A 25,296-nucleotide genomic window follows, 5' to 3' on the forward strand; every position below is an offset into this window, starting at 1 on the left:
GCCCTCATGACCTAATTACTTCCCAAAGGCCCCATCACCTCATACCATCACATTGGGGATTAGGATTTCAACATATGAATTTTGGGGAACATAAACATTCAAACATAGCACCACATATATTAAATGTGCCTTCCTCAGGGGCCAGAAGTTTGGGAAACTATGATGCATCCTTTTTCCACACCATCCTTAATACAAGCACCTGCACTGTTTTAAGATTTTTCTACTAGTAGTTTTAAAGGAAATCAAAAGTAATTTCTTTAAATTATTTCACCTGACAGGAAAATTGAACAAATGAGTTAAGAAGAGGGATAGTTAGAAATGGGATGCCTAAAGGAGACTGTCTGTAGGAAGTAGACAAGCCTGATAAAAATTTAAGACTAAATGTACAGTTGTGTCACCCCTGACATTTACACCGAGAATCATCTGCCCTCTGGTACTCTGAGCAAAAATTATAAGGAAATCAGTTGTAAGGAATCAATCCCATTAGACAGGAAACATAGCTTTCAAAATTATGGGAATTTTATCCCAGAGGCACTCGAATATCATAGGGAAAAATAAAAGAAGAAGCCTCATAAGAAAGCAAAAGTACCCTATATTATAATCTTTGGCCATTACTTTCTAATTCTTCTTTTTCATATCTTTAAATACAGAATCCCCTTCACCTCCAACTGAGTTTAGAAAATTCATTAAGTTCTGATGCTGATGTCACTGTCTCAATCCTGACCATGAACAACTGGTACAATTTTAGCTTGTTGCTGTGCCAGGAAGACTGGAACATCACCGACTTCCTCGTCCTTACCCAGAATAATTCCAAGTTCCACCTGGGCTCTATCATCAACATCACCATCAACCTCTCCTCCACTGAGGACCTCTTGAGCTTCCTGCAGGTCCAGCTTGAGAGCGTTAAGAACAGTACGCCCACAATGGTGATGTTTGGCTGCGACATGGAAAGTATCCGGCGGATTTTCGAAATTACCACCCAGTTTGGGGTAGCAGCCCCTGAGCTTCATTGGGTGCTGGGGGATTCCCAGAATGTTGAGCAACTGAGGACAGAAGGTCTGCCCTTAGGGCTCATTGCTCATGGAAAAACAACACAGTCTGTCTTTGAGTACTATGTACAAGATGCCATGGAACTGGTTGCAAGAGCTGTAGCCACAGCCACCATGATCCAGCCAGAACTTGCTCTCATTCCCAGCACGATGAACTGCATGGATGTGGAAACTGCAAATCTCACTTCAGGACAATATTTATCAAGGTAGGATGCAAGACCTGGTTTACATCCCCAGTCATAGGACTGTGATAGGAAATAAAATCTCCCTATCTATCCCATTTGCAGAAAGCACATGGCATATAGTGGGGAATCTTCAGTCCCACTTTTAAATCCTGGCTTAGTCCCATACTAGCTATGTGTTCTTGGCAAGCTATTTAAAAACTCTGAGCCTCAGTTTTCTCATTAGTAAACTAAGATAATATTAAATAGCTTGATATATTATAATAAAGACACCACAAAATTCTATATGAAAAGTACCTAACACTGCTCAGCTCATAGTAGATGCACAACAAATGTTTCCATCCCTGCTCACTCTTTCCTATATCAAAAGACTTGGACAAATCTCTCTAAATCTATACAGAGAAAAAAATTAGTCACGCTAGAGATAGACTTTTCTCTCTACTCCCAGGCTATGATGAATAAGGCAGAATAGAGAAGTGACTAAAGACATAGACCCTGGAGCCAGACTCCCTATGCTTGAATTTTAGCTTTGCATGACTTGGTCAAGTGATTTAACTTCTCTGAGCCTTAGTTTCCTATGTCCTATACCCATTTATGTAAAAAGATATAACAGTAGATCCTACTATCCATGGAGGAGTTGTGATAGGTAGATGGTAGATGATAGGTAAGTAGATAGATAGATAGAACTAAGAGTTCCACAAGAGTAAAATGTATATATATATATATATGTATATATATATATATATACTTTTTAAAATTAGCTACCTTTCTTTTCCAGTTCCTCAATCTGGTTCAGAATCTAGAATGAAAAAGCCTGTTTAAGTTAAAGAATAATTCATCCTATAGACATGGTTTTCATGATCCCTGGAAAAAGGAGAAATCCTTAAAGGATATTTTACAGGGGCCTAGATTTTTTTCCTGAAAAGGACCACCTATGGTCAGAGAGGCCAAATCAGAGAATTATTGCTATTTCAGAGATGAAGGCTTAGCTATAGTCTGGCCCCATTTTAGGAAGTCCTCTTCGAACAGGGACATCTGACTGTGTTGAGGAGCACAAGGTAACCTCATGGTGTCTTGCCTTTTAAAAGACATGAACGTTTGAGGAAAGATCAGAAAGTGCCAAGCATTTTACATTTAATTTCACATGTATGGACTGAGCACCTACTATGCGCAAGGCAACATGCTAAATGCCATATATATGGCAGAGTTTAAGCACAGCCTACACACTCCTTAAAGAATGTTAATAAAATAAAATATCTCAAAAACTCACTTATTAGGAATCTATAAATGATAAAATTAGATGTCCTATCATCAACTGAACTTTCCATTTTTTCCATAATGTATTTGAATTTCCTCAAGATTAAAGTCTATGAAAAAAAAATAAGGTCTATGCATGTTTTATTTTATAGCCACTATCCACAACTAATCTGGTTTTTTTTTTAATCTTTTTTTTTTTTGGCTGCATTGGGTCTTCATTGCTGTGCATGGGCTTTCTCTAGTTGTGGCGAGTGGGGGCTGCTCTTTGTTGTGGTGTGCGGGCTTCTCATTGTGATGGCTTCTCTTGTTGCGGAGCACAAGTTCTAGGGTGCGCCGGCTTCATAGTTGTGGCACACGGGCTCAGTAGTTGTGGCGCACGGGCTCAGTTGCTCCACGGCATGTGGGATCTTCCCAGACCAGGGCTCGAACCCATGTCTCCTGCACTGGCAGGCAGATTCTTAACCACAGCGCCACCAGGGAAGTCCTAATCTACTGTTTTTCAACTAGCACTTCACTGAGGCTCAGGACTTTATCTGGGATAAGAAACATCCTCCTTCATAACAAAAATATAAGCAAAGCCTTTAGTTATAATTTCAAATAGTCATTATTTTGGAAGGACAATCTTAAACAATAGACAGGAAAAACCACTTGTGAAAACTATATTAAATTTTTTAATGTCTTTCTGACTCATATAAAATGGAGAGCACAAGAAAAATAATTCTGTTTGGATCCTAAAAATGTTTAGAAGCTACAGAAATATTTGTTGACTTGGGTTGTATATACTTTAGGGGTTCATTTTATCAAGATCAAACTGATCTTTCTGGCTCCTCAAAATTTAATTTATGTTAAAGTTATGTGCCTCCTTCTATAAAGATCCCATGGCACTTTGTACATGGAATTATATGATGGTACTTGGTCTATTCCATCATCATTATTTGTCTATGTGTCTGACTTCTGAACTAAAATATAAATTCTATTAAGTGGAGATACTATTGAACTTAGTTTAATGCCTGGCATATAGCAGCTACTTAATAGACATTTATTGAAATTAACATAGAAAGAAAAGGAAATTTTATATTATATTTACATCCTACACCATCTGTTGCTCTAGAAGAATAATGGGTGGTTAACAGATAAATAAAATTTTGTCTAAATTAAAAACAGTTTTTTTAACTTACCTAGATACCATCTGGTTTTCTTTTCCTTTTTTTTTTTTTTTTTTTTTGATAGGATGTTAGGTTAGCAGATAACCTCTGACCTTGTGGCTATTTCCACATGATTATTCCACAAACTTTGAAAGTTGTGAAAGATGAGTGTGAGGTTTGGAGCCTGGAAGCAATTCACAGTGTATACAGGTCAGCAACAATATTTTCATCTCTGTGGATGTGTTTGAGAATGAACTTAAAGAACTTCAGGAAATACGCCTAGGACTTCTTGAACTCCCTGAGGAATACAGTCAAGAGAAAGTTTCAAAGTGTTCAGGAAAGGGTCAAGGGAAGTGAGGAAAAGCCTTCCAGGAGTCTTTATAATGAATAACTGAAAAGCTGCCTTAAGCTATAAAACATCTGTGGATTTTTCATCATCCTTATTTATTTTGTTGAATACAGTCTTTTTAGAAAGTTCGTTATTCTCAGTCCATAAGTCACATCTCCATATAGTAATTTTCTTAATTATTCCTAAATTTTGTGAGGCTGACCCTACTTCCTCACTGCATAATGAAAGTCATGAGGATAATGAGCCATGAATATCGAGTGTCAGAGTTATGCAAGCTTTCATTTCTCACACAGTCACTTTCAGTTTAGGCTGACAGAATTGTTAACATTTTTAAATGTTAATGAAATCACCAAAAACGTGGCTTTTTCAGCATAGGCCTTTAGACTAGAAAAAAATCATTTCTCATGGCAGACTACATAGACGTAATAACAGGTAAAAAGGATTTAATTCCTCCTGGGTCCCCACATGCCAGAGCAAACATCCATCATAACTAAATGTAGACAAAACCACGTGGGGGCCAAGTTCATACTGTGATCTTTAACAATTTATTTGCAAGTTGTTTTATTAAATGTTAATTACTTTGAAGCAATGATATCTGATATATTATTTGGCAATAACTTCACAAATACATGTGCAAAGGTGTTTCTGTGCAGTCAGTGACTATTTGTTGAACTAGGGTGAGGCAGACAAAATGAAAGTTGCATCCTGCCATTTTGGAGCTGACAGCCTAGTGCATGAGTTGAAAAGTAAGTAAATGGTTATAAAACAAAGGGATACGTTATTCTTAAAAATAGAAATATGTTCAAATACACAGAGGAGGAAATAATTAACTCTTCTCAGAGAGTTGATGATGAGGAAGAAATACTGGAATTGGATCTTGATAAATGAATAGGAGTTTTCTGGTTTGGAGCAAACATTTCCTCACAGGCACAGGAAATGGCATATGCAAATTTACCAAGACCTGAAAGAAATTTAGTACAGTTGGCGTGTACATTGCATATGAAGAGAATCTGACATGATTCTGGAAAAGTTGTTAATTTGATAGCATGCCACACAGAGCTTTTATGCCAAGCTAAGGAGTATGCATTCTGGATGTCACTTGAATGGCAGAACATTAGGCATGACATAGTTATAAAATCATAATCCTGTAACAAATTGACCAAATAAAGTAATACAGCATAAAATCCTTGCGACTAATTTTTTAAAAACCATTAAGATACAAAAACTTGTTTTTATTTCTCCAAATCTGTTTTAGCTTTGCCCACATTTACTCCCTTACCTCATTCTAAACACCAGACTCTGTTGAAAATGAATAGGAGTTTGAGGACTTCCCTGCTGTTCTTAGGGTTAGGATTTGCCCATGCTTATCTGAAGGCCCTGGGTGGTAATGAATCTATGTTTCTGGAGAAAGAGCCCCTTGATTTATTCATAGCCTAGTCAAAGGCAGTTATCCTTCCTTTAGTAATTCCAAGACCCTAGACATCGATAGACACCTTGGTCCCCTTGGCCTAAGAAGTCTCTGACCCTTTAGCTAATTAATCATAGTCCTGATAGTTATTCTAGCTTCTCAGCAGGCTATAGAATCTATGGAACCTTGCCTTTCTTCTTGGAATAGCTTCTGCAATTCAGTTCTGTATCAAGTGGGCAGTGATTAATTCATTTATTCATCCACAAACATATGTTGAAGCTTACTTATATTAGGCTAGGACCTTGGCTAATGCTGGAGACACAAAGAATAGAAAACAGGGGCCCTGCTCCCAGGAAGCTTACAACCCCCTTCTTTTGTTCTTTCAGAGAGAGACAATATGCTCCTCCACTTACCCATATTTTTTATCCATTTTTTTTTGATCTAGCAGTTTGGTTATCATTCCTCACTGAGACAACACCCATTCTACTAGTGATTATCCTTTGGCATTAGCTGGCATTGTTAGGCCCGCTCCTCAGTTGTCCTTGAAAAATGGTTCAGTGTGCTAGAGAGACTCTTTCCCCTCCAGGCTATGTTCATCTTTATGCTTACATGGTCAAGCAATACCAAGATTCACTGGCCTTTCATTAATAGTAAATGTTGCTTTATTTATTGATTCTGCATGTATTATCTAGAACATATATGTGCCATGTATTATGAGGCACTAGGAAGCTTCAGAAAAATAAAGACTAAAACAAATACCCATTCAAAAGTCCCAAGGTATAAACTGATGATGTTCCCGGTCTCATTGCTGGATACTAGAAGAGTTCCAGGAGAACTTGAGGTGGCATGATATAATTCTAACCTGGGGTATTCCCATTCACCTTTACAATAATTTACTGGCATTGTGACCCTGCCAAAGTTATTTAATCTCTAGAAAATTTAATTTCCTTAATTATAAGGATTCCTACCTTGAAAAGTTAAGTGGTATGCCTAAGGTCATTCAGTTAGTACTTTATAGGGGAAGGTTTAAACTGTCTAAATCCAAGTTCCAGGCTCTTTCAGAATTAATATAAACTTTCCTTAATTGGGATCCCATTACTTTGTCATTCATATTCTTTCAGCCAAAAGCTATATAAATCAGGAGGTGCGATTACCCATGAATAAGTCTTCTTGTCCTAAAGACCTCTACTGAGCCAAACTAGTTAGCCTGTGTGTTTCAACATGTACTCAAAAGAAATGCAGTTGCATTGAACCTGAAAGCCACGGGTTGGATGATGTTAACACTGGTTCCTTGGGTCCCCAAGGAGAACCCATTGCTGTGGGGTGACCTACTGTGTCCAGCTGTTACTCCTAAGTTAACTTTCTCTGCAAGGCTACCACGGAGTCAGTACTTCTAGAAAACACATGCTTTGGTGTCATGAATCGTAAGGACAACAGTTAAGGTCTATGTTTCCAGATGTTTCCAGTAAGAACTCCTGTCACTGGACTAATTTGGCTAAATCCTTTGAATTTGCCCATCCCTCTATGTCACTTAAGTCATGCCAAGAGCTGTGTCGAAAATCTTCTCTAAGTCACGGGGGCCTCAAACAAGGAACAGTAAAAGATGTGTATCCCCTCAGGACCCTGTTTTGAAGAATACAGCTTAAATTTGCTTAATCTAGCTTCCAGCAAGTTTTAAACTGTGGCAATTTCCCACATTAGGAGAACTTCCAAGCTTCTATTTGCCTGAGTGGAAATTGTGATTATATTCTTTGTTGAATACTTTTTACTTTGTATGCATCTACTATAAAATTTGGAAATATGTCATAAAAAAGAGGTACTCTGAATTCTAGATCTATCCCAGGGCCACTTCAACCTCCAGTGGCAAATACTACATAGTGTCCCATTGACAGGGCTATGCTAAGGGAAGGGACATCAGCACCTGGACTAGTGCTGGAGCCAGATCTAGAGAGCTAGAAGGAATTAAGGTTGGATATTACACAAAGCAAGAGGAGCCATCCAAGGGATGGGCACAGGCCATAATTGTGTAGAGAAGTCAAGGTTTATATCAAAAAATGAAAGGAAAGAAAAACAACATAAGAATATGGTACAAATCTAACTACTGTGGGAGAAAAACACAGAAGGAAAAGAAGTACCCGCTTGCCAGTTCTGCCACATGAAAGCTGAAAAATAGGGCACTACGTCTATGTGTCTGATTTTTTGACTTAGTGATCCCATCACATCACACACACAGCCCAAGAAGTATATTCAAACATGACTCAATCACAAAGATTAGTATTCATATTTTTCTCTTCTTGGGAAAAAAGTCAAGGACAAGAGCTCTCCTTCCACTCTATAGTTTCACTTATTGGCAAAACAGACCCCAATGGTCCATGGGTGTACGTATGTACATTTAATATGTTATTAAATTGCTGTTTGCTCATTAGCTGATGGAAATCTATTTTAAAAGATGAGCTTTGTAAGTTGTTTTAAAAGAGGATATAGTCAATGGTTACAATGTGGGGCCCTCTGCTTTAAAGATTGAAATTTAGCAATTTCCAATTCCTATTAAATTCCTTATTGTTAGAGAGGTTTCCCATAGAACTAATTTCTATTTTTGATAATCTCCATTGTTCAGGGAGAAACGTATTAGAATTTTAATGCTCTGAATAATCTATAAATTACAAATACAATATCAATACTTCCTGGCTGATTGAGTCCCATTCTTCTGGCAATGTGAGGAAGTGCTCTTGAAGAAACCCATGTCTGATTTGAGCAGGAAACATGTGTTTAATTGCATTTATCCCACAAACATCACTGAGCAGTTATACGGTCCAGGTACCATGTTGTGCCTAAGATCCAAAGATGACTCAGTGTGACAGATGCTTAGATGAACGCTGAAGTCTCAGCTGGACAGCCTGCAGTGTTATGAAGCAGAGCAGTGGGAAAAGGAGGATTTGTTCATTCCTCACAGCAACTGTACGGAAGAGACTGCTCTCAGAATGTGGAGAATGTCAAAATCCATGCCGCTGAGGATCTTACAGTCTAAAAAGTCAAAGATGGAGTTAATTGGCCGCAATTAGGTGGTTGCTAGGAAAAGGAAACATAAGGATGACACCAAAACTTTTGCCCTGAGCAACTGGAAGGATGGAGTTGCCATTAATTAAGATAAAGAAAACTGTAGAAGAATCAGGTTGTGAGGTGGGTGAGAACCACCAGGAATTCAATTTTGCTAATGTTAACTTTGAGATAATTCATAGATATCCAAATGCAGCTGTCAAGTAGGTAGGTGGTGATCTTCCAGAGTTCAGGAAGGAGGTCTGGACTGGAGATACAATTTTCCCCAAAGGGAAAAATAAATTTTAAGGATTTATAGAGCAAAACAGATATTCCCAGATACAGATATGGTTAATGGAAGGCAACTATAACAGGGGGAAAAAGCAAAGATAAGAGGGCAATTTTAAAAGAAATGAAAAACAAATGAGAGAAATAGACATGCAAAGAGACAAGCTGATGCGTGAAGAAAAGATCAAAGTAGAAATGAATATATGACTTATAAACAACTGGGCATGGAAGAAGACACATAAGGATGATGATGCATTTAGACAATGCAAAAGTAGATTCATACATCTCCAAAATGAAGACTGGAAAAAATGGGATTATGATAGAACTAATTCAAGATAAGAAAAGATAACAAATTTATAATGAATATAAAAACATAAGATTAGTAAAACTTTATATGCTGAATAAGAAGAAAAATCAGGGGCAACAGGTCTTAAAATCTTTAAGAACATGGTAACATTATTTACAGTAGGAGATTTTTATTTAACTTTAGTAAATTTTAGAGCAAGTTTTTAAAAAGTAAAAATAATACATGAATTTGTAATTAAGCCAATAAATTAAGATAAATACTGCAGTTAACATTCTATTATTAAAGAATATATGAACACAAATATTTCATCTTCCAACAATCCAGAAAAGAGAGAGGTGGGAGGAGATCTAGAAAGAAGGAATTAACAAAACCCAAGTTAATTAATTAGAAGAAATCCTAAGATTAGTATAAATGATATTATATACAGTTCCATAGCAACAAATTCTTAGGAGGATATCATTCGCCAAGATGGACCCAGAGAAATAGAAAGTTTAATAGAAGAGATTGAAAAAGTGACTGAAAAATTACAATTTTTTAGAAAGTGGTAGGCCCAGGTAGTTTTACAACTTACTCTTGCAAACTCAAATGGGAAAACAAAACAATAAACATTTTAGTTGGAATTGATCTAATACATTTCTTATGAAAGTTATTTGCTTTCTGCATTTTTAAGAGTGCTTTCGGTCTCATTTTGAGAGTAATACAATAAACCTTCTCTCAAATGAATTATAAGGGGGAGAGTATAATGAGCTCTATAATTTACTTTTTAAATGCCCTAAATGAGTTAAAGCAATCAAGAGAGAACTTCCACAAGCTCTCTTGTCCATATCCACCCACCTACTTGCCTCTGGACCCTGTATTCTCTCTGCCTTCTCTCATGTCCATGCTCCTCTTTTGTCACAGCAAAGAGCATCACCCCCTCTTGCACCTTAGAGCACAATCCCTTTTGCCCCTCAAGGGAACTGTCCCAGGAATTCTCTCTCTTCTATCCTACATCAACAATTTTTCTATTTTTACTAGATCATTCCCATCATCATAAAAGCCTGCACATATATATATACTTATATTTATATATGTACTTAATTTTTTCTCTCCACCACTATTCCATTTTTGTCCTCTTTATAGCATAACTCTCTGAAGAGTTATCTCCAGTTTCTCTCTTTCCATTTTCCTTGAAACATTAGGCTCCAATACTCCACTGAACTTACTCTCATGAAGTCACCAGTGGCCTACATGTTTCTAAAGCGAACGGTCAGTTCTCAGTCCTCATTGCATTTGAGCTGTTAGAAGCATTGACACAGCTGATAAGTGTCCCCTCCTTGAAAAATCCTTTTTACTTGGCTTCTAGAACACAACACAGCCCACTTTGTGTCTCTGATTACTTCTCAGTTTCCTTTGCTAGTTCTTCCTCACCTGCAACACCTCCAAATGTTGAAGTGCCCTGGACTCACTCATTGAACTTCTTCTCATCTACAATTACCATTATGATCTCCTTAAATACCCTATATAGACTTTTGGCTCCCAAACTGTACCTCCAGTCCAGACCTACTTCGTGAACTCTGGAAGATCACCACCTACCTACTTGACAACTACATTTGGATATCTATGAATTATCTCAAAATTAACATTAGCAAAACTGTACTCCTGGTGGTTCTCACCCACCTCACAACCTGATTCTTCTACAGTTTTCTTTATCTTAATTAATGGCAACTCCATCCTTCCAATCGCTCAGGGAAAAAACTTTGGTGTCATCCTTATGTTTCCTTTTCCTAGCAACTATATGAGCCATCAGCAAATCCTGTCAGTGGCAGCTTCAAAATTTGTCAAGATCCAACTAATTCTTCTCACCTCCACTGCTACTACCTCAGTCTAAACCATCATCAACTTTTGTCTGGTATTTGAAACAGCCTCCTAACTGGTCTTTCTGCTTCTGCTCTTGTCTCTCTGTAGTCCATTCTCAACACAACACTGAGACGAGCCTGTTAAAATGTAGGTCATGGGCTTCCCTGGTGACGCAGTGGTTGAGAGTCTGCCTGCCGATGCAGGGGGCACGGGTTCGTGCCCCGGTCTGGGAAGATCCCACATGCCGCAGAGCGGCTGGGCCCCGTGAGCCATGGCCGCTGAGCCTGCGCGTCTGGAGCCTGTGCTCCGCAACGGGAGAGGCCACAGCAGTGAGAGGCCCGCGTACCGCAAAAAATAAATAAGTAAATAAAATGTAGGTCATATCTTATCACTTCTCTGCTCAAAATCTACCAGTGGCTCTCCATCTCACGTAGAGAAGAAACAAAGTCCTTACGGTGACCTACAAAATCCTATTTTCCCCACCTCCCACTCCCCATAAGTTTTTTCTGACCTCATCTTTAACTCTCCTGCCCCTCCCTCCCTTAGCTATTTCTCAAATATACCCGGTACAGTCACATTCAAGGACACTGGACTCCTTGCTCCCTATACAGGGAATGCTCTTTACCCAGATATCCTCTTGGTCAGCTCCTTCCCTTTCTTCAACCCTTTACTCAAATATCACCTTCTCCTGGCCTCTCTAATCTAAAATTCCACCCTACTGCCATCAACCCTGACACATCTTATCTCCTTACTCTGCTTTATTTTTTCTCCTTTGCACTTAGCACTAACATCCCATTCATATTCCCTACTTATCATATTCTGTTCCCTCGATAGACTAAAAGCTACATAGAGTTTTGTTCACTACTATATCCCCCAGAATCTGGAATAGTGCCTGGTAAAAGTGAGTATTATGGAATGAATAAATGATTGATTGGGTGATGTTCTGTTAACATCTTTGTTCATTTATTTTAATGCATAAGAAAATATTTTAATTAGTAAGTCAAGTTTTGTATGCAAATGTGGCTTCTAAAATATATTAAATACATTAAACACTGATCTTGCTTATATTTGTGAACTGTCTCAAAAACATTTTTTACATAATTTGAAAAGTTCAGATTTTATCTCAGCTCCTATTCAAATCAACACATATTCTTAGTTAGTGACATAATTGGGAATTTTACTGAAGTAATAAGTTACCTCCAAGCAGATTAACCAATGACCTTTATCCTTTCAAGCAGAGTGGTATCTTGGGAGATCTGCTGATAAGAAAGATGGATACCTGAACTGCTTTGTTAAACACTCACTATGCACAAGGCACAGTGCTAAACCAGATTCTCACTCATGGAGTGCGATTCAGACCCTTATCATACCATGACAGAGCTATTGTACTAGTCTTCGAAGTGGTCTCCTGGTCACTATCTCTTCCTTCCTATTGACACATTGTACCTGTTGCCAGAGCAGTATTACCAATGCAGACTTATGGTTACATCATTACTCTACTTTGAAATCTTCATGGCTCCCCTTTTCCTGTTAAATAAAATCCAGCCTCATAAAATGGACATGCAAAGCCTCTAGAGTTCAGTTGCAACCTGAATATGTTTCTACTCTGCTGTCCAATTGGATTGTTATACTTAGCTCCCCTTGTTAAATTTTCCACCTCCTACCTTTCCTCATGATATTTGAACTGGAAGATTTATTGAGAATTCATAGCTAGGCTGGAGAAGTAGTATGATCAGCACAGAATGTAATGGTTTTATTATTGGTCCCTGTGACCCAGGCTCTAAACTACTATTAAAAGAATTTAAGATTACTTTTCTCTCTTGTTTTCCCACAGTGCTCTGTGGGCTTACATTTAGCTCATAATCAACTTAAATACTCCAGGTCTTATTTATATGACCTTCCATCAAGCCGAGTTTTACACATTCTTAATACAGTTTGTGAATTAAATGCAATCATGTGCATTTGACCCTCTCAAAATCACTACTTTTCTTTCTGAAACTATGTATCTCTTGATTTTGCCATTTTTTCCACTTCTGCTATTACCTTAGCCCTTGTCACCTTAAGGCCCTTGTGAAACAGGCAGAGAGAGAGGAAGAGAGGAAGCAAGAGGCGGAAAGGAGCATTATTCCTCACAGCTGAAACTGTGCTCAGCCACCTTCTCCTTCCAAACCATTTCCTATATAGCTAGCAGGAAAACAAAATCTTTCTAAAATCAAATCTGATGATGCTGTCCCTCCTCAGAAAAATTCTCTCGATGGCTCTCCATTAGCTTCATCGTGGCCTCAGTCCTTTTGTAACTCACTTCTCACCGTCATCTCCAGCCTTATTTCTCACCACTTACCATCATGCAGCTTGCTCTCTCTGTCTCTGGCTTTTGCACATGCGTCTCCCTGTGCTGACAGCACCAAGCCCCAGCTTCTCTTCCTGGTTAACTGTAACTCCTTCTTCAAGACTCAGCTCTCGCACCTGCTCCTCTCTGAAGCCTTCCTTGTCACCCCTAGATTGTGGGTGTCCTTGCTTTCTGTTCCAATGGCACCCAATTCTACCTCCATCAGGATGCTTATTACACTGGTTTAGAATTGCCTGTTTGCTTTTCTTTCTCCCCATCACTAGACTTTGAGCTCCTTGAGAACAATGAGTGTGTCTTTCATCTCTATAACTCATACTAAGAACAGTGCCTGGTATTTGTATCAGTTTATCTTGCCAATAAAATTATTCCTGATTTTCCTTTTTCTTGTTCATCCAAGAAGAGTCCAGGGCAAGATAAAAAGGAACATGGTAGAAATCACTTCAAGCAAAAGCAAGATTTCAACACTGTAATCTTTTAACTAACATAGTGAATATTCAAACTCGGCTATGTACTGTCATTCCATTACAAAGAATACATAGTGAAGGTGACAATAACTAAAGCTATTAATGAGATTTTAACTTATCCTCTCTGTAAAACTGAAAATAAAAATAATCCATCATTAATGGGGATTCTCTGAGACCCAATTTCTTGGTGCCAACTGCATAGTGAAACAAACACTGGATTTTCCAATCTGGGAAAATGAAAGACATTTAGATCCTGACTGATATGTCTTTCTGTGATAGATGAGTGCCTCAAAGACAACTGAGCATTGTTCTTTAGTCATGGCCATGCTGAATGCTATTTAACATCGATAATGAGGAATAGGTTTTACTGGAATGAGGGAGTTATATAATCTCTAAAAGATTCCTGAAGACCGCTTTTCTGAGATGATTTTAATATATATTTACTCAGTGGTAGTCCTTCGTAGGTCCATCCAGTTAAAAGTCTATAATCATTAAGCCCCAACTATTCTTAAAATAATGAAGGGCTTCTCTTTCTACAACTTTAACTTTACTTTCCTGATCACTAAATTGACCAAATAAAATTAAACTATTTACTAATAACTGTTTTATTCCCTAGGCTATGTCAGTGTGTGTGTGTGTGTGTGTGTGTGTGTGTGTGTGTGTGTCTTAACAAATCTAACAGTACATTGCTCATCAGAAACACAGTTGTAGTCACCCTTCTATTATAGTACCTAGGTAATTATCAGTTGATTAATCTGTATATTTTAATGATTTGGTTCCCTACTTCCCTAAAGAAGCAGAAAACTGTTTGAAAGTCTAAGATAACTGAGACTTCATTACTTGTTGCTAAACAGAATTCATTTTAAGTGGTAGAGTCCCACTGGGGAGAGCTAACATGAATAATTACTATTATATGCAATCTACCAAAATGAGCAGTTTCATTGCATTTAGTGACAGTAGCATCTTCAAATGTGATTTAAATTTATATCTGTAATGAAAATTAGTATATTCTTCACACTTTCTGATTTTTCTGTTTCCTCTATGGCAGTACAACTTCTTACTACTGGTATTTGTATTTATAAATTACAGAGTAATGTTTGTGGCAAGCAATGGATGAATGTGTTTCATGAAGAAACACATTCTGTATCATCCAACTCCTCATAAAAATCTTCTATGTTACAGTCCACATTTCAATTTAATTTCTTTTAATTTGAAATAAGTCTTGAGTAGCCTCTATGAGTTTATCATAATGCAGTACTTTGTGCCTCCAACTAGAAAAATTCTATTAAAAGACTAGGAAAAGTGACCTGGGACAGCCTTGATTGAAAAAATTTGAATGACATTAAATAATAATTACCATATCTGGAACATCTGTTCTATGTCAAAAGGTGTGGTATATACTTCACATGCATTATTTCTAACCCTTGCAGTAGAAATAATTTAAAAATAAAAATGTAATTACCTCCCCCATTTTGCTGATGACAAAACTGAAGCTTAGAGTTCAGTAAATTTGTGTCCAAGGACAATACTAGAAGGTGGGTGGACCAATATTCTAACACAGGTGTGTTTGATGTCAAAATATGGGCTTTATTTCTGACACAAGGCCATAATTAAGAGTACAGAGGGGGCTTCCCTGGTGGCGCAGTGGTTGGGAGTCCGCCTGCCGGTGCGGGGGACATGGGTTCGCGCCCCGGTCCGGGGGGATCCTGCATGCCACGGAGGAGCCTGTGCTCCACGGCGGGAAAGGCCACAGTAGTGAGAGGCCCGCGTACTGAAAAAAAAAAAAACAGTACAGAGGTGCCTCGAGCTCATATATTACCTCTTATTGTCTTATCTTCCCAAACTCAAGAAAGACAGAGACTGACCAAGCATTTCCCTGCCTTGTCCATAGCAGAACATATACTGACAGTGCCCTGGTTCCCAGGGTTAGGAATCAGTATATCATTCAGTTGGTAATTTTCCTTTCTTTGACTTCTGACAGAAGGTCTCTCTAGAGCCAGAGCCAACTGTTTTTCTCTAATGACTTAGAGGGAGGTTAGCCTGAGGCTGTCCTGGGAACTGCAAGTCTATTTATCATCTTTTTCTTTATTCCATGGATGGTATCCAACACGCAGCTTAGACTGGCCTCATGGGGACAGACATGTTGATTGTTTCCACGCTAAACACTGATAACAAGATTTGGCTATTTTCTAGAATTATGAATATAATTTTAAGCAATCATAAAAGTATATACATATGTATTATAACTTATTCCTTGCACCAAAGAGAATATATTTATTGAGCTGATTTATTTGCAATTGAATGTGGTGAGCAGTAGAAATGAGACATGTTAAAGATGCTGAGAACCTTCATAGCTTGGAAATTTGTAAGAATATATAATTAACCATTTACAACAGAAAACAATTAACACATTCCTTAACTAGGAATAAAGATTTGGAGTAAGACCACAAGGAAAGCACCCAGCCCAGGTGTTAGAACCTGAGGTTGAGATCTCATTTGCTCAATGAAATAGGGACTCTTGTCCTAGAAAAAGTCCAGCTTATTAATTCCTAAAGTAATTACAGGCAGTGCCTTTTGAAAAAAATAGAGTTTCTTCTTATTAAGACAGAGAAGAAAAGATGAGCACTGCTTCCGGACTTTGGCCTCACCTCTCTTCCTCACTTTTTGCCTTTGCTCCTCTTTGCCAGGTTTCTAGCCAACACCACTTTCAGAGGCCTCAGTGGTTCCATCAAAGTAAAAGGTTCCACTATCATCAGCTCAGAAAACAACTTTTTCATCTGGAGTCTGCAACATGACCCCCTGGGAAAGCCAATGTGGACACGCTTGGGCAGCTGGCAGCAGGGGAAGATTATCATGGACTATGGAATATGGCCAGAGCAAGCCCAGAGGCACAAAACCCACTTCCAACACCCAAGTAAGCTACACTTGCGAGTGGTTACTTTGATCGAACATCCATTTGTCTTCACACGGGAGGTAGATGATGAAGGCTTGTGCCCTGCTGGCCAACTCTGTCTAGACCCCATGACTAATGATTCTTCCATACTGGACAGCCTTTTTAGCAGCCTTCATAGCAGTAATGATACAGTGCCCATCAAGTTCAAGAAGTGCTGCTATGGATATTGCATTGATCTGCTGGAAAAGCTAGCAGAAGACATGAACTTTGACTTTGATCTCTATATTGTTGGGGATGGCAAATATGGAGCCTGGAAAAATGGGCACTGGACTGGGCTGGTGGGTGAACTCCTCAGTGGGTCAGCCCACATGGCAGTCACTTCCTTCAGCATCAATACTGCACGAAGCCAGGTGATAGATTTCACCAGTCCTTTCTTCTCCACCAGCTTGGGCATCTTAGTGAGGACCCGGGACACAGCAGCTCCCATTGGAGCCTTCATGTGGCCACTCCATTGGACAATGTGGCTGGGGATTTTTGTGGCTCTGCACATCACTGCCATCTTCCTCACTCTCTATGAATGGAAGAGCCCCTTTGGTATGACTCCCAAGGGGCGGAACAGAAGTAAAGTTTTCTCCTTCTCTTCAGCCTTGAATGTCTGTTATGCCCTCTTGTTTGGTAGAACAGCAGCCATCAAACCCCCAAAATGCTGGACTGGAAGGTTTCTGATGAACCTTTGGGCCATTTTCTGTATGTTTTGCCTTTCTACATATACAGCGAATTTGGCTGCTGTCATGGTAGGTGAGAAGATCTATGAAGAGCTTTCTGGAATATATGACCCTAAGGTAATACTTCTTTTAACTCTAGATTTCCTAATTGTCAATTTTAACTCCATATATTGTATTTTATGCTGTAGTATGTCTATATTCTTTCATCTAACAGAAGAATATTCTCTGAACCATCCATAGAGACTAGTCCAAAAAAGCCTGTTGCCTGGATGCACTAAATATTTCATTGTTTTATTAAATGAAACAAAAAGAGTGAGGGATGCTTTTAGGAGATGTTTGTTCCAGAGAAAGTCCTTCTGGTAGAAACATCTATTTGTGCAGTTTTTCCTTTGTTAGTTAACCATCTGGCAGAATAGCTATCAGGGAATAGTCTTACAAAGTATTTTCACCTAAAGTAAACTTCAAAATGAATTAATTACTTCTCTTGGGAATTAATGGAAATAAATAGTAAGGTCCATATTTTAAATTGTAAAGAAACTTTTTTTCACCATGAAAAATTGTAAAATGGAAAGAACTAACATTTTATCATAAGCACCCAGAGTCGGATGCTAGAAAACTCAATGGGTATAGATAAGGAGTACTGAGCTAACTGAGGTGGCAAGGTTAGCTAGGAACAGGGTGTCCTTATAGAGTAAGGAAAACTGATCACCTTGGGGTTGGAGGAGTGTGCCAGCAGTCACATTACAACGTCCAAGAACATTCAAGAAAATTGTATCTATTCTAGGCCTCCTCTGATATCCTAGACATCCAACTGTAAGGGTAGAAGGGAGGAAGGGGGTGAAGTTCAGGTAAGCAGGTAAAGCAGTGGTGATACTTGAGTAAGGACAGCCATGTCTATGTTCTCTCTGGATTGAAACAAGACCTCTTTTGTGACTGGGAGTATGGAGAACTTGGTCCAACCTGGTGGGAGTAGAGAGGAGGGGGTTGTCAGGGCTCAAAGCAATTAGAATAGGACTCCAGGGAGTACTACAGTCCCAATGGGGAACAGAATGCAGATCCAGAGCAGAAGTGTATACCAATGTGTAAGACCCATCTAGGAGAGACTGGAGAAAGCTGCAATTCAGTGGGCATCCCCAGGACACAATGTGTTTAAAGCAACTTGAGCTAAGCTGAGCGTTTCAAACAGTGAAACATTCACCATGCCTTTTCAAATATCCCTTTTCACATCAAATCTCATGGTATTGAACCATTTACTACATATTTTTATCAAACATTTAAAATTAATTACATAGAGCATGAACAAATAGGACATTTACAACTGTCTTTGTTAAATGATGGAGTGGCCCAGAAGGCTGGTGGCAGCTTTAGAGGATTCTCATAAATGGTTTGGATTAGGATATGGTCTGTTTTGCAAACAAATGAACATGAGAAATTTGACCCATATACTGAAAACCTCCTCGTAAGAGGCGTGAACCTCATGAAAAGATTCAACAAACAATGGGTCATTGACTAGGCAATGAATTGCATCACTTCTTATTGTGCACTCAGGACTTTAGGTTATCAGCTGGAGTTTAGTGAACACAAATAAGTTCTGTAGTATAAATACATGTGTTATCCTGAAGAGAGATTTTGGTGATGCTTCAGCATTTACACTGCACTGGTATTAGCAGCCTCTATTTATTCTTTGCCCCAAGAGGCCTATAGATCTCCCAAATGTTCACCATCTTAAAAGAAACTTACTCGAATTTTCTTGCAAGAGTCTTGCAATGTGATGCTTAAATTACAAACTAGACTTGGAAACCATTCAATCCAATCTAGTATAAGAAACAATCTAATATATATGCCTGTTGTTGTGAAGATTCCAGACCATTATTGTACGTAAAAAGATGAACACAATACTGACTAGAGTTTCATTAATCAGAACCAAAGATTACCAAAATTGTTATGGATGTTACACATGAGAAACCTGAAGTAATGATTATTTTAGGGATTAGAAAGAATGCATAAAGATAAACCATACACAGAAGTAAAAGTTTTTTTAAACAAAAAGAAACAACCATTCCAACCCCAACTCCACCAGAATAAAAAGGTGACATTTTTATAATCTAACATAGCCCACAGGACAGAGTGAGAGGAAATGGACAATGTCAACTTTGTGTTACATCTAGTAAGGTCTTAAAGAAGTGGGACAAGCCTAAATCTAAAACATTTTCAACTTTAGATAATAAATGAAGATCCACTAAGGTTCCCAAAAATGTATTTCTCTTTCCTAATGTTGTTTCTATATTAAAGTCTCTCACTTTTTTTTTTTTCGTATAAAGACACCCAGATTATTTGATTAAGCAATACTCGACATCTGGGCTTTTGGCAAATAATGTTGGTGACAGAATTGTTCAGTTTTCATCCAGATGTATGGTATTATGCAGATGACATAATGTCCTCACCTTCCCATGGAGAGGTATGATCAAAATAATTTCCATACCCTTTCAGTCACTCAGCATTCATTCTTAAGTATATTCCACTCACTCACATGAGCTCTTTTCTCTCCTACCAATGCTCAAATCTTTGAGTGACTCTATCCTTTTTTTACACTAAATGATGTGGAGAAATTCAGAAGTGAATAAGTCAAGTAGGGGAGAAAAGATAAAAAAGATAAAAACACAAGGAGAAATAACTTAGAAAGTTATAAGTGTTCGTAGGATTGAAAATTAGTACAGCCACTATGAAAACAGTCTGGAGGTCCTCAAAAAACTAAAAGTAGAACTACAAAAAATAAAGTTATAAGCATGCCAAAGTTTAGAAACAAATATGTAAAAGTTCAAGGAAAGTGTGATCACCTTCAAGGGAAGGCTTAATTAATAAGATAAAATGTGTGCTTATTCTTGAAGAAGACTTGGAATTTGGACATGTGCATCAAGGAAAGAAGAATGGACATTCCAAGCAAAAGAACAGAATGAACTACTTGGAGGTGGAAAGTATAAGGCACAGTCAGGATATCTTCAGGAGTTCTCTTTAGTCACAGCATGAAAGGAAAGAGAAGATCCAAGTCTGAAAAGTAAGTTCGGTTGAGATATCACAGGATCTTTGACATCAGGCTAAGGAAAGTGAATACTTGACACTAGAGGTCCATTGACATTTTTGAACAGTGGAATAGCACAGAGAAGCAGAATCCATTTAAGATGGTTTTTTTGGCAGCAGCACGTAAACACGATTAGAAGAGAAAGACAGTGGACAGAGTTGAAGTTATAGCTACTGTCACTAATAAAAAGAAGAAAGAGTCAAGAAACATTGCGGTGACCAGGTCAGTAGGACTTGGCAATTAATTGGATATGAGTGGCAACAAAGAGTCACACCTTCAAAGTTGCAGGCCCGAGTGTCTGAGGGGATGGTACCATTCAAGCAAGCAGAAAAGGCAGTTTAAGAGCTAGCAAATATGATGATCAGGTCAGTTTCATACTGGGCATCTTAAAAGCTGTATAGGACACCCAGGTGAAATGCACCAGGCATTGGGGAACACGGAGCCAGAGTTCAGGAGTGACACTGAAGCTGGTGGGAATCTCGGGCAGAGAGGTGACACTGCGTATTAAAGCACTGGGGGAGTATGAGACCCCACGGGAGAAGGCAGTAGGGAGAAAAATTACTGTCTGAGGAGAAGCAGCAGGCATAAAGCTGGAATATGGGTTTGTGGAGAGATAAGGTGTAGAAGGTGAGGAGAAAAAAGTGCCCTGAAGTGAAGTCATGCAGGCCCTTGAATGCCTCTCTGTACATTGAATTTTAACTTTTTGAGATAAAGAGTGACATTATCCCATCTGCCAAGGCAGTTATCAAATAGGACAAAGGCTGATCAGTGCCCAGTCCAAACCATGAGAATTAGCATGTGTGTGTCTTTGAATGTCTGATGAAACTGGGTTTATGTGGTTTGCTTTTTTCCGGTATTTTTCAAGATTCCATTTTCATAGCATGTTAGCTGAGGAGTGAAAAGGTATCATTTACATAGAAGTCACAGATCTCCTGTGGTTCTCTTGGGATATTTGTTTTTCCATGTAAGGTAAAAATCTCCTACATCTGAATGAGAGGTGATTTATGTGGAATGTTGGTCACACTCTGAAAATTCTTCTGCCCCTTACTCACAGTCTCATTTATTTTCATATCTTTTCATCCCCCTCAATTACTGGGTATCAAGACAGGTCCCATTGTACTATGCTGCCATTTTCATTCCATTTTCCCCCAGCTCATTTAATTCACCCCAGGCAAATTTCCCTGTGCCTCCACATTAATGCTCTTGAACACCGGCCTCTTTCCCTTCTCTAACTCTTCTTTAGTTATCTTGGGATAATCTCCTCATGTCTTCCTGTTATATTGTGTGCCTGAAAACTTTGAGAATAACAACTCCCAGACTTCCCTAGAAGAATTTTATTAAGAAATGTGCTCCCGGAGGACCTTCAAGATGGCAGAGGAGTAAGACGTGGAGATCACCTTCCTCCCCACATATACATCAAAAATACATCTACATGTGGAACAACTCCTACAGAACACCTACTGAATGCTGGCAGAAGACCTCAGACTTCCCAAAAGGCAAGAAACTCCCAAGTACCTGGGTAGGGCAAAAGAAAAAACAAAAAAAAAAACAGAGACAAAAGAATAGGGACGGGACATGCACCACTGGGAGGGAGCTGTGAAGGAGAAAAAGTTTCCACACAATAGGAAGCCCCTTCACTGGTGGAGACAGGGGGGTGGGGGGGAAGCTTTGGAGCCAGAGAGGAGAGCACAGCAACAGGGGTGCAGAGGGCAAAGCGGGGAGATTCCTGCACAGAGCATCGGTGCCAACCAGCACTCACCGCCTGAGACGCTTCTCTGCTCCCCCCCTGGGGCAGGTGGGGGCTGGGAGCTGAGGCTCGGGCTTCAGAGGTCAGATCTCAGGAAGAGGACTGGGGTTGGCTGCATGAACACAGCCTGAAGGGGGCTAGTGCGCCACAGCTAGTCGGGAGGGAGTCCGGGAAAAAGTCTGGAACTGCCTAAGAGTCAAGAGACCATTGTTTCGGGGTGCGTGAGGAGAGGGGATTCCTTCCTAGTCTGCACACAGAAGGCAGAACACCGCCTAAACAAGCTCCTGAGATGGGCACGAGTCGTGGCTATCAGCGCGGACACCAGAGACAGGCATGAAAATGCTAAGGCTGCTGCTGCAGCCACCAAGAAGCCTGTGTGCAAGCACAGGTCACTATCCACACCTCCCCTCCCGGGATCCTGTGCAGCCCGCCACTGCCAGGGTCCCGTGATCCAGGGACAACTTCCTCAGGAGAACACATGGCACACCTCAGGCTGTCGGCAATATCAGGCCAGACTCTGCTGCCACAGGCTCGCCCCGCATTCCATACCCCTCCCTCCCCCCACCACCAGCCTGAGTGAGCCAGAGCCCCCTAATCAGCCTCTCCTTTAACCCCCTCCCGTCTGGGTGAAGAACAGACGCCACAGGGCAACTTACATGCAAAGGCGGGGCCAAATCCAAAGCTAAACTCCAGGAGCTGTGTGAACAAAGAAGAGAAAGGGAAATTCCTCCATGCAGCCTCAGGAGCAGCGGATTAAATCTCCACAGTCAACTTGATGTACCCTGCATCTGTGGAATTCCTGAATAGATAACAAATCATCCCAAAATTGAGGCAGTGGACTTTGGGAGCAACTGTAGACTTTGGGTTTGCTGTATGCGACTAATTTCTAATTTATATGTTTCTCTTAGTTTAGTTTTTAGGGTTTGTTATCATTGGTGGATTTGTTTATTGGTTTTGTTGCTCTATTTTTTTAATTACTTTTTTTATTTTTTAGTTTAATAATTTTTTTATTTTAATAACCTTATTTTATTTCATTTTATTTTATTTATTTATTTTTCTCCCTTTTCTTCTGACCCGTATGGCTGACAGAGTCTTTGTACTCCTCCTGGGTGTCAGGCCAAAGCCTCAGAGGTGGGAGAGCCGAGTTCAGGACACTGGACCACCAGAGACCTCCCGGGCCCACATAATATCAATTGGTGAAAGCTCTCCCAGAGATCTCCATCTCAACATTAAGATCCAGCTCCACTCAACGACCAGCAAGCTCCAGTGCTGGACACCCCATGTGAAACAGCTAGCAAGATAGCAACACAACCCCACCCATTAACAGAGAGACTGCCTAAAATCATAAGTTCACAGACACTCCAAAACACACCACCAGACAAGGTACTGCCCACCAGAAAGACAAGATCCAGCCCCACCCACCAGAACACAGGCACCAGTCCCCTGCACCAGGATGCCTACACAACCCACTGAACCAACCTTACCCACTGGGGGCGGACACCAAAAACAACAGGTACTATGAACCTGCAGCCTGCAAAAAGGAGACCCCAAACACGGTAAGTTAAGCAAAATGGGATGACAGAGAAATACGGAGCAGTTGAAGGAGCAAGGTAAAAACCCACCAGGCCAAATAAATGAAGAGGAAATAGGCAGTCTACCTGAAAAAGAATTCAGAGTAATGATAGTAAAGATGATCCAAAATCTTGGAAATAGAATAGAGAAAACACAAGAAATGTTTAACAAGGAACTAGAAAAACTAAAGAGCAAACAAACAATGATGAACAACACAATAAATGAAATTAAAAATTTTCTAGAAGGAACCAACAGCAGAATAACTGAGGCAGAAGAATGGATAAGTGACCTGGAAGATAAAATACTGGAAATAACTACTGCAGAGCAGAATAAAGAAAAAAGAATGAAAAGAATTGAGGACAGTCTCAGAGACCTCTGGGACAACATTAAACACACCAACATTTGAATTATAGGGGTCCCAGAAGTGGAAGAGAAAAAGAAAGGGACTGAGAAAATATTTGAAGAGATTATAGTTGAAAACTTCCCTAATATGGGAAAGGAAATAGTTGATCAAGTGCAGGAAACAGAGACAGTCCCATACAGGATAAATCCAAGGAGAAACATGCCAAGACACATATTAATCAAACTGTCAAAAATTAAATACAAAGAAAAAATATTGAAAGCAGCAAGGGAAAAGCAACAAATAACATACAAGGGAATCCCCATAAGGTTAACAACTGATCTTTCAGCAGAAACTCTGAAAGCCAGAGGGAGTGGCAGGACATATTTAAAGTGACAAAAGAGAAAATCCTATACCAAGATTAGTCTACCCAGCAGGATCTCATTCAGATTCCATGGAGGAATTAAAACCTTTACAGACAAGCAAAAGCTAAGAGAATTCAGCACCACCAATCCAGCTTTACAACAAATGCTAAAGGAACTTCTCTAGGCAGGAAACACAAAGGAAGGAAAAGACCTACAATAACAAACCCAAAGAAATTAAGAAACTGGTAATAGGAACATACATATTGATAATTACCTTAAATGTAAATGGTTTAAATGCTCCAACCAAAAGATACAGACTGGCTGAATGGGTACAAAAGCAAGACGCATATATATGCTGTCCACAGGAGACCCACTTCAGACCTAGGGAAACACACAGACTGAAGTGAGGGGATGGAAAAAGATATTCCATTAAAATGGAAATCCAAAGAAAGCTGGAGTAGCAATTACCATATCAGACAAAATACACTTTAAAATAAAGACTATTACAAGAGACAAAGAAGGACACTACATAATGATCAAATGATCAATCCAAGAAGAAGATATAACAATTGTAAATATTTATGCACCCAACATAGGAGCACCTCAACTTAAGGCAAATGCTAACAGCCATAAAAGGGGAAATCAACAGTAACACAATCATAGTAGGAGATGTTAACACCCCACTTTCACCAAAGGACAGATCATCCAAAATGAAAATAAATAAGGAAACACAAGCTTTAAATAACACATTAAACAAGATGGACTTAATTGATATTTATATGACATTCCATCCAAAAACAACAGAATACACTTTCTTCTCAAGTGCTCATGGAACATTCTCCAGGATAGATCATATCTTGGGTCACAAGTCAAGCCTCAGTAAATTTAAGAAAACTGAAAT

General features: G+C 39.2%; 1 protein-coding gene across 2 annotated transcripts in view; it reads left to right on the forward strand.

Annotated features, from left to right (window-relative positions):
- The window catches only part of GRIN3A (glutamate ionotropic receptor NMDA type subunit 3A), a 155,069-nt gene that overhangs the window by 44,885 nt on the left and 84,888 nt on the right, over window positions 1–25,296 (forward strand). For both annotated transcript variants that reach the window (XM_067743786.1, XM_067743787.1), the window contains exons 2-3: window positions 651–1,255; window positions 16,362–17,409. In XM_067743786.1, the coding sequence (XP_067599887.1) occupies window positions 651–1,255; window positions 16,362–17,409 (1,653 nt within the window). The remainder of the gene's footprint in view (window positions 1–650; window positions 1,256–16,361; window positions 17,410–25,296) is intronic.

The sequence above is a fragment of the Pseudorca crassidens genome, chromosome 7 (assembly GCF_039906515.1).
Source record: "Pseudorca crassidens isolate mPseCra1 chromosome 7, mPseCra1.hap1, whole genome shotgun sequence".
NCBI classification, from domain to species: Eukaryota; Metazoa; Chordata; class Mammalia; order Artiodactyla; family Delphinidae; genus Pseudorca; species Pseudorca crassidens.